The 13,179-nt window shown below is 58.7% G+C and overlaps 3 protein-coding genes across 9 annotated transcripts in view; 1 reads left to right on the top strand and 2 right to left on the bottom strand.

Moving 5' to 3' along the window:
- The window catches only part of Rfng (RFNG O-fucosylpeptide 3-beta-N-acetylglucosaminyltransferase), a gene marked incomplete in the record, with an annotated part of 2,985 nt that extends 2,890 nt beyond the window's left edge, over positions 1-95 (bottom strand). The window contains 1 exon segment of the mRNA XM_005407503.2: positions 1-95. Within this exon segment, the coding sequence (XP_005407560.2) occupies positions 1-21 (21 nt within the window).
- A 16-nt stretch (positions 96-111) lies between these two features.
- On the top strand, positions 112-5,084 carry Gps1 (G protein pathway suppressor 1). 4 transcript variants are annotated; one of them, XM_005407224.2, is made up of 14 exons: positions 112-206; positions 926-1,018; positions 1,589-1,770; positions 2,232-2,396; positions 2,480-2,615; positions 2,698-2,775; positions 2,902-2,962; positions 3,417-3,502; positions 3,694-3,788; positions 3,913-4,018; positions 4,096-4,176; positions 4,256-4,393; positions 4,473-4,607; positions 4,698-5,084. In XM_005407224.2, the coding sequence occupies exons 1-14, from the start codon at positions 174-176 to the stop codon at positions 4,770-4,772; spliced, it is 1,464 nt and encodes a 487-aa protein (XP_005407281.1). In that variant the 5' UTR covers positions 112-173; the 3' UTR covers positions 4,773-5,084. The 4 variants fall into 4 exon arrangements, with proteins under 4 accessions (XP_005407281.1, XP_005407280.1, XP_013361550.1 ...); XM_005407223.2 differs by having other exon boundaries at positions 2,220-2,396; XM_013506096.1 differs by lacking the exon at positions 112-206 and adding an exon at positions 240-521 and having other exon boundaries at positions 2,220-2,396; positions 2,905-2,962.
- Positions 5,085-5,322: 238 nt separating this feature from the next.
- On the bottom strand, positions 5,323-12,986 carry Dus1l (dihydrouridine synthase 1-like). 4 transcript variants are annotated; one of them, XM_005407216.2, is made up of 13 exons: positions 11,954-12,986; positions 11,328-11,436; positions 10,647-10,697; positions 9,934-10,046; positions 9,125-9,207; positions 8,763-8,866; positions 8,503-8,647; positions 8,190-8,286; positions 8,021-8,109; positions 7,291-7,436; positions 6,187-6,224; positions 5,754-5,829; positions 5,323-5,667 (listed from the first exon to the last, which is right to left on the bottom strand). In XM_005407216.2, the coding sequence occupies exons 1-13, from the start codon at positions 12,188-12,190 to the stop codon at positions 5,528-5,530; spliced, it is 1,428 nt and encodes a 475-aa protein (XP_005407273.1). In that variant the 5' UTR covers positions 12,191-12,986; the 3' UTR covers positions 5,323-5,527. The 4 variants fall into 4 exon arrangements, with proteins under 4 accessions (XP_005407273.1, XP_005407274.1, XP_005407276.1 ...); XM_005407217.2 differs by having other exon boundaries at positions 11,328-11,403; XM_005407219.2 differs by having other exon boundaries at positions 5,551-5,667; positions 5,754-5,821.
- Between the last annotated feature and the right edge of the window lie 193 nt (positions 12,987-13,179).

The raw sequence follows: 13,179 nt of genomic DNA, 5'->3' as shown, positions 1-13,179 counted from the left end.
CGCCCCGCGCGCGCGGCTCATACGGCCACTGCAACCCCAGGGACGGGCGAGAGCTGGGGGCCGGCGGCGGCTCCTTTAAGCGCGGCTCGCGCCACGCCCCCGCACCACGCCCCGGAAGCGGCGGCTGAGCTGCCCCGGAAGTAGACGGCGCGCTGCGGCGGGGTGGGTGCAAGATGCCGCTGCCGGTTCAGGTGTTTAACCTGCAGGTAACGAGTCGAGGTTGCGCCCGCGCCCGCGCCCGCGCCCGCGCTCCCGCCGCGGGGCAGGGAGGGTGGGGAGGACGGGCAGTTCAGGGCTCCGCGCGCAACGTTCCCGGACAGCGCTCGGGCCCCCCCCTCCGCCTGGCGCCAACGCTCGTCGTCTCGGCGGGCTGCAGTCGGGTCGCGATGCGGGGCAGCCCGGCACCCAGCTCGGCCTCCTCGTCGGCCTCAGACCTGGGCAGCAGGTCAGACCTACGGCCCAGCACGGCCGGGGACTGCGGCCTGAGCGCCAGCCTGTCGGCCTGCACGCTGCTTTCCGAGGTACCGCGGCGGCAACCTGGCCCTTGGCCGAGGCTCCGGGCCGCCCTGAGATGACTCCCTCCCCTTCTCCCTGCCGTGGTGTGACTCTTCCCCCAGTGTGGCTACCCGGGGTCACGGTGGCACCCGTCCCTGCGCTGTGGCCTGGAAGAAACTGTATCAGGACGGGGCTTGGGAACGCGTAGGAACCTTCCCGATGTCTGCTTTCCTGCTTCAGAGTTGGGCATTGAGGAGTTTCTGCTCATAAGGGCAGGATAAGGGCAGGGAGTGGGGAAGGGTCGGGAGGGTACACGGGTGACAGCTGTGGTGGGAGAGTGGTACCAACTTGCTTTGAAAGGCCTTGGGCAGAGCTGACCACAGAGCACATGAGGGTGCCTGAGGTGCCAGGGTGACCTCCTGTGTTTCAGGGGGCTGTGGAGCCCATGCAGATTGATGTAGACCCACAGGAGGATCCCCAGAATGCGCCTGATGTCAACTATGTGGTGGAGAACCCCACTCTGGTATGGAGCCCAGTGGGCAGGACTGTGGTTGTCTTGGTCTTGCTAAGAGTCCAGGATAAACTCCAGACTGTAGCCTACAGCCCAGTGAACTGATCAGGTCATGTCTCTCTCTGACCCAGAAACCTTTGAGGTTTCCTTCATCGGCTCACGTTGGGATCTTGGCCCAGCCTGAGACCCTCACCCACTCACGTGTGGAGCTCTGCTTGTTGAATGCCACCTGAGGGCAGCCTGGTGGGGCCAGCCTATTCAATGCTGTTTTGGAGGCCAGTTTATTCAATGCTGTTTCCTCCCTGCTCAGCTCAGCTCAGCTCAGCATCTGGCACTTACAAGTACCTGTTCCACAGCCCCTCTCAGTGCACAGTTTGACTCTGGAGAACCCCAGCCCACCCCAGTGCTCTCTCTCTCAGCACCTGGGATAGTGGTTGTTCTGGTGCCCCTGTGTCCTCACCTCCCAGGCCTGGGTGAAGACTTGGCATCCTAGCCACGACACAGGCTCTGGGCTCGGGTTGTGGGCTCCTACCTTGCACACCCTGGCTGACCCTCTTTGCCCTCCTTATGCCCCCATACCAGGATCTGGAGCAGTACGCGGCCAGCTACAGTGGCCTGATGCGCATTGAGCGGCTGCAGTTCATTGCTGACCACTGCCCACCACTGCGGGTAGAGGCCCTAAAGATGGCCCTCTCCTTCGTGCAGAGGACCTTCAATGTGGATATGTATGAGGAGATCCACCGCAAACTCTCAGAGGCCACCCGGTAAGGCCAGGGCCTTGGATGGGGGCAAATATCCAGGTCTGGGTGTGGTATGTACCCCTTGGAGCCAGCCTGGGTAGGGCCCATCCTGCACCCATCATGGTGAGCATCTGGCAGCATTTCAGCATGTGCTGAGAAGTTGCAGCAGATGATAATAGGCCCCACTCTCACTCCTGACTAAATGGCTTGCCCATATCTTGGCTTGCTGCTACTGTATGTGTTAAGTTACTGACTTTGGGAGGGGCTGGAGGGGCTGTCTTCCCCTCCTGGAAGCCAGGCTGCACTGGGCTGCCAGTCTCCTTGAGCCTTCCTACTTGGCTGTGGGCTCCTGGGTCAGCTATTATCTCTGTGCCCCTGGTGCAGACTAGCTTTCTAGGGTACGGGTTGGGGACAGGCAAGGGCCATCCTCCTACCTCCCTGACCCTGGTGACCATTGCCATCCTGATAGCCAGGTCTTCCCTCAGGGAGCTGCAAAACGCACCAGATGCCATCCCTGAGAGTGGTGTAGAGCCCCCGCCTCTTGACACAGCTTGGGTAGAGGCCACTCGGAAGAAGGCCCTGCTGAAGCTAGAGAAGCTGGATACAGACCTGAAGAACTACAAGGGCAACTCCATCAAGGAGAGCATCCGGTGCTGACCTGCCCAGGGAATGGGAGGTGGGTGGCTGGGCCCACCTGGCCCCGATCAGTGACCACTCATGGTCATGCCTATAGGCGCGGCCATGATGACCTGGGTGACCACTACCTAGACTGTGGGGACCTCAGCAATGCTCTCAAGTGTTACTCTCGGGCCAGAGACTATTGCACTAGCGCCAAGCACGTCATCAACATGTGCCTCAATGTCATCAAGGTAGCAGGCAAGTGGGTAGGTGGGGGGATGTTGCTGAGGAGATGGCACCTGGGCTGTCTCACCCTGCCCACTTGGCCACCAGGTCAGTGTCTACTTGCAAAACTGGTCTCATGTGCTGAGCTACGTCAGTAAGGCTGAGTCAACACCAGAGATTGCCGAGGTATGTACGGTCCACCTTCTCCAAGTCTGCCCTTGTCCCCTCAGACTGAGGTGGGGACTGGGCATTGCGCTTGTTATGCTGATGGTGAGGGTATGCCTCTCTGATGTATGTGGCCTTCCCCTGCAGCAGCGCGGAGAACGGGATAGCCAGACCCAAGCCATCCTCACAAAGCTGAAGTGTGCTGCAGGTGAGGTGTTCTATCATCTCAGATGCTGTACCCCAAATCGTTGGAGCCCTAGGGCAAAATCTAGCCCTGTGTAACAGTGAAAACTATTTGACAGGCTACAGGGTGTCGCTTGATGCACCTGCCCCACCTCTACAAGTATAAATGACTCCTGTGTCCACCCAGGGCAGGGAAACCAGCATGTGACTGGAAAGTCCTCTAGCTTCGCTGAGCTGAAATGTTCTTCATGGGCATCACAACTGCAGTTTTAGGCTCCCTTGGGCACCTGATTTCAGAACATGTTCAACGTTCCTAGGCACTGTTACTTGTATTTCATAGCTAGAATTTCTGTCAGGGAAGTAGCCCTGGGAGCAGGAGAGGCCAAGAGGGCACCTGGCAATGGCCATCCCCTTCCTGGCCCCAAGGCACTGGCTCCTTTGCGGTGGGGGAGCCTCATTTCTCTACTGGTTCCCTCTAGGCTTGGCTGAGCTGGCCGCACGCAAGTATAAGCAGGCTGCCAAGTGCTTCCTGCTGGCCTCATTTGATCACTGCGACTTCCCTGAGGTAAGGAGAATTGGGAAGAGCCCCCACAGGGCCTCGGGAGGCAGCCAGAGCTCCTAAGCTGGGCTCTTTTTTTTGGTCTCCACTGTATTCTCTGAGTGCGGGGTGGGGGTGGCTGGCTCTGGGCTTCCCTGCCCATCCCAGTGAAGCCCTGTGGTCCCAGTTTTGGACTCACCTCCCTTTTTGTCCCTCAGCTGCTTTCCCCCAGCAATGTGGCCATCTATGGTGGCCTGTGTGCTTTGGCCACCTTTGACCGGCAGGAGCTGCAGCGCAATGTCATCTCTAGCAGGTAGGTAGGGGTGGGGGGCTGTCCCTCCAACCTGGTGCCCCTTCCTGGGAACCAGGGTCCTGCTGGCCCTGTAGGACAGGGAGGGCAGGCAGAGGTGTGGGGCTGAGCACCCTGGCACCTGCAGTTCCTTTAAGTTATTCCTGGAGCTGGAGCCACAGGTCCGAGACATCATCTTCAAATTCTATGAGTCCAAGTACGCGTCGTGCCTGAAGATGCTGGACGAGATGAAGGTGGGGGCTAGGGCGTGGCCACACGGAGGCTGGATGGGTCCCTACCAAGGAGGCCCCTGACCAGCTCTCCTCTCCAGGACAACCTGCTCTTGGACATGTACCTGGCTCCTCATGTCAGGACCCTGTACACCCAGATTCGCAACCATGCTCTCATCCAGGTAAGTGCAGGGCAGGGGCCAGGCAGAGTGCGGGCGCACCCAAGAGCAGCAGGCAGCTGCCGTCACCTCTGCTCCTCAGTATTTCAGCCCCTATGTTTCGGCCGACATGCACAAGATGGCCACAGCCTTCAATACCACTGTGGCGGCCCTGGAGGACGAGCTGACACAGCTCATCCTGGAGGGACTCATTAACGCTCGCATCGACTCGCACAGCAAGGTGGCTGCAGGGTGAGGCTGGGGTGAGGGTGGGGGCGAGGCCTGCTGGTCCCCACTGAGCCTGCACTGCACCTGCGCAGATCCTGTATGCAAGGGATGTAGATCAGCGCAGCACCACCTTTGAGAAGTCCCTGCTGATGGGCAAGGAGTTCCAGCGACGGGCCAAGGCCATGATTCTGAGGGCAGCTGTGCTGCGCAACCAGATCCATGTCAAGGTGAGCAGCCCAGGGGGCTGGGCATTGGGCAGCAGCCATATAGCCAGTGGCTGTATAGCCAGTGGCTGAACAACTCCTTGTCTACCACAGTCCCCGCCCAGAGAAGGCAGCCAGGGAGAGCTGACGCCAGCGAACAGCCAGTCCCGTATGAGCACCAACATGTGAGGGGTGCATACCTCTCCCTGCCCCGCAGAAGCGGCACCCAAGCTGGCTGCCTGTTCACCTCGAGAAGAGGCTCCATGCTGCCTGCAGCCACTGGATGGCAGCCCCTCCACCCCCTTGCACCTTGTTCTGGGGCCTGGGGAAGTGGGTAGGGTGTCCGCTGTAGCCATGTGGGACTGACCATTGGGCTCTGTCTCAGACAGACTGCAGTGCCTGGCCCTGTTGGGCAGCACAGGCCCCAGAACCCCTCCTGTCTCTGTGCTGCCTTGGTTGCAGGCAGCCTGCCAGTCCATTAAAGAGCAGACTGACTCATGGCCCCTGGCTCTGCTCTTTCCTGCTTCAAGGTGCCAGTCAGAGAGGTTCTCCCTCAAGCTGTCGTTTGGGACAGGGCCTTGTTCTGCCGCGGTGGCTTCTCCTGGACTTTGTTTGGAGGCAGGCAGGGACCTGGGCCCTTGCTGTTCTCTGTAGACACAGCTCGTTTCCTGGCTGACCCAGGAAAGCAGCTCCAGACTTAGGGGTCCTGGTGGAGCTGGGGGGTGTTGGGCTGTACACACACCTTTCAATGGTTTATTATGTTTAAGAACACAAGCTGTGAGGATAGGGCAGGTCCAGCTTGGGCTCCCAGCACAGGCCAGGGCAGATACCACCTGTCTCTTCTCGTCCAAAAGCAGGAGGTTCCCTGAGTAAAGGCACATTCTTAGTGCGAAGTGTCCAGGCTTCAGCACAGTCCTGGGTTGTGGGTGGCTCCTGCGGTCTCCTCAGGCCAGGGCACTGCCTATGACTTCAGAGAAGGCACCTGGTGCTCCAGACCCCACCTGTGGAGGCTCCTGCCGCCCGGGCTGGGTCCCCTTCCAGGCCAGAGACTTCTCCAGTTTGGTTTTAAAAAGCAATCCGTGACCTAGCAGAGATGGTGCAAGAGGGACCTGGGGTTAGGAAGCCTGCAGCCTGCAGGAGGTGGAGGGACTGTGGCGCAGCATCCCTTACCTGGGCAATCTGCTGTCTCCTTGAAGGCTCGCTTCTTGCAGCAGCCACGGCACAGGTTGAACACACACCTGTTGCCCTGGCACAGGAAAGCTGGTGAGCCTGAGGCTGATGGCCTTCTCAGGCCTGGGCTGGCCACCTGGGAACCTTGGCCAGATGCCCATGGCCTGGAGACAGCCCCAGGAATCGCAGCATAGCAAAGGCACTGTCCCCTGGCAGTTCTTCCCACCTATTCTCACTCCAGGCCTGGGCAGGGGGCAGAAGAGGCTGTTTCTCCTCTGGTAGGATTGGAATGAAGGCAAGGGGCTGCCCAAGGCTGTGCCCTCAGCCAGGCAGTGCTAGACCCTGAGCAGTGCAGGGATCCCAAGAGGGATCAATGGGGGCTACCAAGCCCACCCATCTGGGAACTGGCATATCAACAAAAGGATCATCTCACCTTTGGGTTTCCACACTGGTCACACTTTGCATATTTTGCTGGAAAAAGAAAAAAGGTGCTGACTGATTTTATGTCTGAGAAGGGCCAAAGCAGCCAACAGTGGCTACCATCCACCTCCACAAAGCTCACTGGGCAACAGCAGGGGTAGGAGGCTGGGGAGGGCAGAGAATGTGAGGTGGCTACATCTGCCTTTCCCTTTGTGAGGGCTGGGTGGGAGGATGCAGTGGGTACAATCTTGCCAGGAAACTAACAGAAAGCAGGTGGGCTGGGCCACAGCACAGACTGGCCCCATCCCACCCTCCTCCGGGGTCCAGGGAACTGCCGCCCTCCACTGTGTGTCCCACAGCAAATGCCAGGACAGGCTAAATCAGGATCTCAGCCACAAGTAACACTTCCTGTGGCAGCTGAGGGCGCAGTGCGGCAGGTAGGAACTGCTGGCCGGCTTTATATGGTGACAGCCCCTGGAGGTGTGTGCGTTTGGGAGCTCTTCTCCCCACGCTTGTAAAGCTGTCAGACAAAGCTGCTTGGGAAAGGAAAGGCAACCAGAGCTGAAAAGCTGTGTGGGATGCTGAGGGCCCCAGGACTTGGGCTCATGGCAGTGTGATCCTTGAGGCCACACCAAAAAGCTGAGTGAACGTGTCTGTCTGCTGGAAAGCATTCCACCTAGTCTGACCACCTTCCTGGATAGAGCCTCTGTCCAGCGGCTCGGCTCCTGAGACCCCAACGTGCTCCCTCAGGGCACCAAGCACCCACTCAGGCTGCTCATGCTGCCCCTTACAGGGTTGGGGTGCACGCCAACCCTGTAAGGGCCCCAATCTGCAGACAACCCTACTGGGACCTGGGCAAAACCAAGCTAACCAAGCTCTGCATCCATGACACCACAGCTAGAGAGGGCTCTGAGGCCCTACATAGGGTGCTGGTATTCAGAACTGAAGTCCCCTGAGGGGGACGTCCCCAAGTGTGTTTCTGGCTCTGGACCTTGAGTGTTGTGGACAGAGCCTGGATGAGCTTCTGCTCCTAGCAAAAGGGAAGCACAGCCATGAAGAGGCTTCCTGGGTGGCCCTGCCCACTCCTCCCTGGCCCAGGGGCAGGTGTGATGCTTACGTTTCAGAGAGGGGTCAAAGGTCTTGTGGGGGTTCCTCAGCTGCTTCTTCTGCTTGTTCTTGGAGAGGCCCTCTGTGCTCCCTTCCTCCTCCTCCAGGGCTCGCTTGCTGCAGCCACCACAATTCTCCTTGCTCCCTTCCCTGGGTCTGAAGGGAAAGGGCAATGGGCAGAGACAGACACCCCCAGAGCTGACCAGCTGGTCACAGTCAGATGGGCTGGAGCTCAGGTAGGGGCCCAAGTGAGGAAAGCTGAATGGCCAGTGTGGGCACTGGTGCCTAGGACACATGTGTCTCCCCCTCGCCTGACCCGCTTGAGCCAGCACACAGCCCACAACAGTGGAGTGAGTGGCCACACAGGCTGGGTCCCTGAGATGGTGTCCAAAGCTCAGGAACCCAAGGCCTAAGCCACCAAGCCTGGGCAGGGCTGTGGCCAAGAAGACAGCCTACCTCACCTCCAAAAACCCATAGGAAGCCCCAAGGATGTAACTCCTCACCCTAAAGACAGATCTAGCCAGGATCAGAAGAATACAGAGAAGCATCTGAGGAAATTTAAGTGTCCACGGACATGACAAGGAAGTACAGCCGAACCACCAAGTCCCTGCAGCAAGCCCACAGAGCAGGCTGGGCCCCATGGCCCCACACAGAGATGGCGTCTCACGGCACACCACAGCTTCCCCCCTCTCCTTTCTCTCAAGAGCCTTCATGATGGTGTGTATCACTCATTAGCTCACCCTGGCCGGACATAGGGCTGGCAGATCCAGTGGAAGAAAGGCAAGTCGCCTGCTGGCTGCACTCCCTCCTCCTGCCTGGACATGTCCTCCTGTGAAAATGTGAGGGCTCCATCAGAGACCTGAGCCTCTGGCCCACCACATACCTGGGCTCCCACAACTCCACACCTGCCTGACACCGAAGCTTCAGTGCGTGGCTCACAGCAGCAATGCCCTCCAGGGTCTTCACTTTGGCAAGTTCATCTCGAAGTTGCTGGTGCACCTGCAGCCTAAGGCAAACACCTGTCACAGGAATTGGGCCTGGTCCCTGGCTCCCAAGCACAGATGCACAGCCAGTGTCTCTTCCATGCAGGCTCCCCTCTGCTCTCACTTCTACACTCGGCCTTCAGCACTCAGTGGCAAGTTGGGCTGGGGAAAACCCTGCACATCCCAGGCATGGCTAGCAGGCCTGGGCAGCCCCTCACAGCTCTGTGTACAGAACTCACGTATGGTGCCACAGCTTGAAGAGATGGGCCCGGACACAGGACAGTGGGCACGGGTGCAGCCGCACAATGTCCAGATACTCCTCTGCCAGCTCCCACACTGCAGGACTCCGGCCCTCAAACAGGGCAGGGTTATGCAGGTTTCCTTCTGGAAAAGAAAGGATGTGGAGAGGAGCCGTGGACACCTTCTGGCCACTCCCACTGAGGACAGGACAGGGCCAGCCACCCAGGACAAAAGAGGGCAGAGGTATCTATCTGTTCACCTGCACTCATGACACCCTGCACGCCTGTGTCCTGGATACACCGTTCCACATCCTGCAGGCTCCGGATGTTCCCATTGGCAAACACAGGGATAGCCACAGCCTTCCTGTCCAGACAGAAAGGCCTGACCCTGCACCCCACCAGGGCAGTGCCAACGAGGAGATGGGGCTCCCAAACTCCATCTTGGCAGGGCCCATCACCTGCCATTGCATAGCTGCCTGACCTCCACCCCTGCCCAGCAGTCCCCAGTCCCTCTGGCTGCTCATGGAGCATCAGGTGTTCTGGACACCCAAAGGTGTGGCACTGGGTTTATGTCCTCCCCGCACCAAGAAGCCCAAAGAACTGAGGGCTGCAGCCCACTTACCGCACGGCCTTAATATGCTCCCAGGATGCTGCCCCTGATAGTGGCCCCTTCTGTTCCTTGGTGCGCCCATGCACAGTCAACAGCTAGGACAGACCAGCGCCCACCTCAACCATGCTCCAGGTTGAGCCCCCGAATCAACTCCAGGAACACTTTCGCTCAGTTTCTTATTCCCCCAGCTTGGTAGAGAAAAGGCCATCCTAGGCCTGGCTCAGTCCCTAGCCCTAAAGGCCCTGGACACTTCACCCTTTGGGGGAAGCTAGGCTGCACCCAGGATGCTCATGCTGAATCCCCAGGCCAGGAGGAGGCAAGCATTCTTGTTACCTAAGGCTGAGGACTTGGGGGGGATGGTAGTGGTGGTGGTGGTGTGTGTGTGTGTATCTAGAAGGGTTGCTGGGAACAGTCTCTTCCAGGCCTACACTGGGCCAGGCTCAAAACACAGAGGACACACAAGGAGCCAGATCTGCCAGCAGCCACCTGGCCTCTGCACAGGGGGGAAAGGTGCTAAGCCCCTTCAAAGGATGCGCTGGCTGGTGTCTGAGGCACTGGGACATGGTGGCAAGCCTAAGGGGACTCCCTAAGGGAACAATGATCTGGAGCCAGGATGAGAGGTCTCAAGAGCCAGAATGACTCACAGCCCCTTAACACAGGAAATGTCCTGGTGCCTCCCCAACGCAAGGGAAGAGGAGGCAGGAGGGCAGAAGCCTGCTCTGCTCTGCTGAAGCTCCATGGAAAGAGCTGGATGTTGCTGGAAACTGAAGGCTGGCTGCATGCTTGGCCTGATACTCACACCTGCAAGCCAGGGCCCTCACCTGGCAGCCGGCCTTCTCCAGCATCTGGGCGTACCTCACGGTCTTGTCAATCTCAGGAAAGACACGGATTTTGCATGTGACAGGAACAGAGAGTTTCTCATGGGCCAGCTGAACTGGGAAGAGACAAGGCTTCTGAGAACCATGGTCCTGCTATAGGTGGCTAAGCCTCCAAATTCCAAGCCCAGACAGATACCAGTTTTCCTAGAAATCAGCTCTGGCTGTCACCTGAGCTGGCTTTTTCCTTTTTTTTTTCCAGTACCAGGAATTGAACTCATAACCTTGTGCTTGCCAGGCAGGCGCTGTGCCGCTGAGCTAAATCCCCAGCCCCTGAGGTGGCTTTTTCTTGTCCTCACAAGTCCTTTTTTTCCCCCAATCAGATTTTATTGGTACATTTTACATACACATAATGATCACATACATCATAGTCCTCACAAGTTCTTGTACAGGCCAATGCCAGCTCCCAATGATGGCAGCTGAGAGACTCAGCTCTGTCCCCTAGGGGTTGAGGGGGCTGGGATACAGCAAGATCACTCTCCCATACCTACTGTCTTTCAGGGGGGCGGTGGTACTCTCCAGAGCCACCTCCTTCTAGCAGAGATTGTTGCAGCCAGGGCCCCAGAGTGATCCTAGGACACTGATACCTCCGTCCTATCCTGAATCCCTGTCCCTGGGCCTCCTTCACCCTCCCACAGGGTGGCCTATGGCCAGCTTACTCATTCTTTGGAGCAGGTCCCACTCCTCCTGCAGGAAGGCACCATAGTGACCTGTGGAGGACAAATGTGGCTCTCTGACACTGGTGTGCAGGCTGCCTAAAACAGCCCCCCTTAATGTGGCCTGCTGGGCCTCCTGTATCCACACAGGCCATGAATTCCCTGCCAGACAGCCCCCTGGGACACCAATGACCCTACAGCCAGGCTGCATGCCAAATGGCAGCCCTCACAGCAACCCCAAAAGCAGTAGTCTCTGGCTAGGGCAGGAGGGCAATCATGGAATCCAGCAGTTTACCAGCATCCAATTTGGAGGCTCTTCCTGCTGAGCTGTACAGAATACACCTGCCACGTGGTCTAGGACCAGAAGTGCCAGCTGAGGGGCCCAGTGAGGAAGAAAAATCTGTGACCAATGTGACCTGAGGCAGGGTGCAGACCTCCCACTGCCAAAGCATATTTATCTGGGGAGGAGCTCAAGAGAGAAGTGATGAGCCCCGACAGAGCCGCCTGCCTGAGCCAGCAGAACTTGATTCCCAGCCCCAGTGAGAACAGCTCCCTTCTAGGGCAAAGAACACCAGCCTCAGTGACTATGGTGATCAAAAATAGGGCCAGCCATCCCCCGGTGCCCACTCCCACCCAGAGGGCTGGACAGAGCCTCTAATACAAGACCCTACAAAGTGAACTCACCCCTCTTGGCTATCATCTGTGGGCAGCCCAAGTTCAGGTCGATGGCATCACAGTAATCCTGAGCTAGGAAAGCCGCCTGGACAAACACCTCTGGGTCATTGGCACAGAACTAGAGAAGACATGGAAGTCACCCACAAGCCAAGCCAGGCCCTGGTCTTTACTGCCCAGGCTGTTAAGCCCTGTGACAGGTTCCACCATGACCAGAGAGAGTGTAGTTCAGGGGTTCACTGTTGGTGTCCTGTCCTACCAACATTTACAATGACAAAGCAGGTTGCATAATCCCACACCACTAGGAATTACAGATCTACAGAATTCCTTTTAATATATAATTGAAGACAGGAGAGCTGACTTATAAAGGGCAGTGCTCATTGTTCTGAGAAGAGAGGGTGAGAGAACTTTGAGTTTCCAGTCTGTCACCCAAGCTGTCCCTTCACCAGAGGGAGTCCCCAGGGAAGGGGCTGCTTTCTGGCAGCCAGGCTTTGCTCCAGTGTCACTGCTGGGGTTGTGTGGATCTCTCCCTCTCTGCAGATAGGAAAAGCTGAGGGTGCCAGCCCCAGGCAGAAGGAAAAGTGCTCCACAGGGCCCAGGGCTTGGCTGCCATCTGGGGGCAGGGGCCCTCTGCCCACCTGCACGATGAGCGGCCGGTCCTCAGGGCACACGTCACAATACAGGTTCTCCTTCCGGTAGTTGGCATCTCGCACGAAGACCTGGGCATGCAGCATGGGGGTGTAGCAGAGCTGTGCCCCGTGGCGGCGGCTCAGGAGCCTCCATGCCAGCTCGCTCTGGTCCACCATGGGCGCCACCACGTGGCGGGCGCCCCTCAGGGTGCGGCTCCAGAACTCGAAGCCCTGCAGCTTGGGCATTGTCTCCACAATGAGGGAGGGAGAAGACCAGGCTCAGCCGTGGCCACGAAGCCCAGTGTGCGGAGCCAAACCGGGTGAAGGCACACGGCTGAACTCCGAGGGAGTGACCACTCTTGCCCAATGGGCCACACGCTCGGGCAGGCGGTGTCCGGCGGGTGCCTTACCCGGGACGCGTGCGGAGATGACACGGCCGGCTCAAGGCAGCGCCCCGGTCGTGTGTGAACAGTGAGTTGAGCGGATCCTCGCGAGGCCTGCGCCGCCCTTCTCACGGGCAGGAGCACAGGGGCGCGCCGGCCCCCTCCCCGCTCCGCCCGAGGGCCTCCTGCCCTGGCTCCCGGCCCCGTGGCCGCGGCGCTCCCGACCGGCGGCGAGGGCTCGTCTTGGGCTTACTTCCCTCACCCTGTGGTGCGGGACAGGCCGGGCTCGACCAGAGAGCCAGCGCAGACAGGCACGCTCCGACAAAGGAACACGGCACCCCCTCGCCCCCGCCTAATCCGCAATGCTGCCGAGAGGGCCCCGCGGAAAGCGACTGCCAGCCTGCGCCGGGCTGGGCCACACCGCATCACCGGAAGTGCTGCGGACGGAAGCACGCTGCCAGAAGTTCCCGGCGGTGCGATGGAAAATGTGACCCTGGGAAACCGCGTCCGGTGCCGAAGGGCCCGGGCCGGGAGGGAGTTGGCGGTAAACGGCTGGTGAGGGACGTGTCGCTGCAGGTGTGCGGTCTGGGGTGGCGGGAAGACCCACGGGGGATCGGGAGCCTCGAGCTATTGTGGAAAATAAACCCCCCGAGAATTCTGTCTCACCTCTCCTTCCCACCGGCTGACGTGTGCCCTTTTGTCCGCGCCCCCGTCGGGGTTTTAAACGTTGTGGCCCCACTGATATGAAGATTCTTTCTTTCTCTCTTTCTCTCTCTCTTTCTTTTTCTTTCTTTCTTTTCTTTCTTTTCTTTCTTTCTTTCTTTCTTTCTTTCTTTCTTTCTTTCTTTCTTT

This window comes from Chinchilla lanigera, unplaced genomic scaffold (genome assembly GCF_000276665.1).
Source record: "Chinchilla lanigera isolate Chin_1 unplaced genomic scaffold, ChiLan1.0 scaffold00105, whole genome shotgun sequence".
In the NCBI taxonomy this organism is placed as follows: domain Eukaryota; kingdom Metazoa; phylum Chordata; class Mammalia; order Rodentia; family Chinchillidae; genus Chinchilla; species Chinchilla lanigera.
The sequence above is the reverse complement of the archived record's forward strand: the minus strand, read 5'-3'. Positions and strand labels throughout refer to the sequence as shown.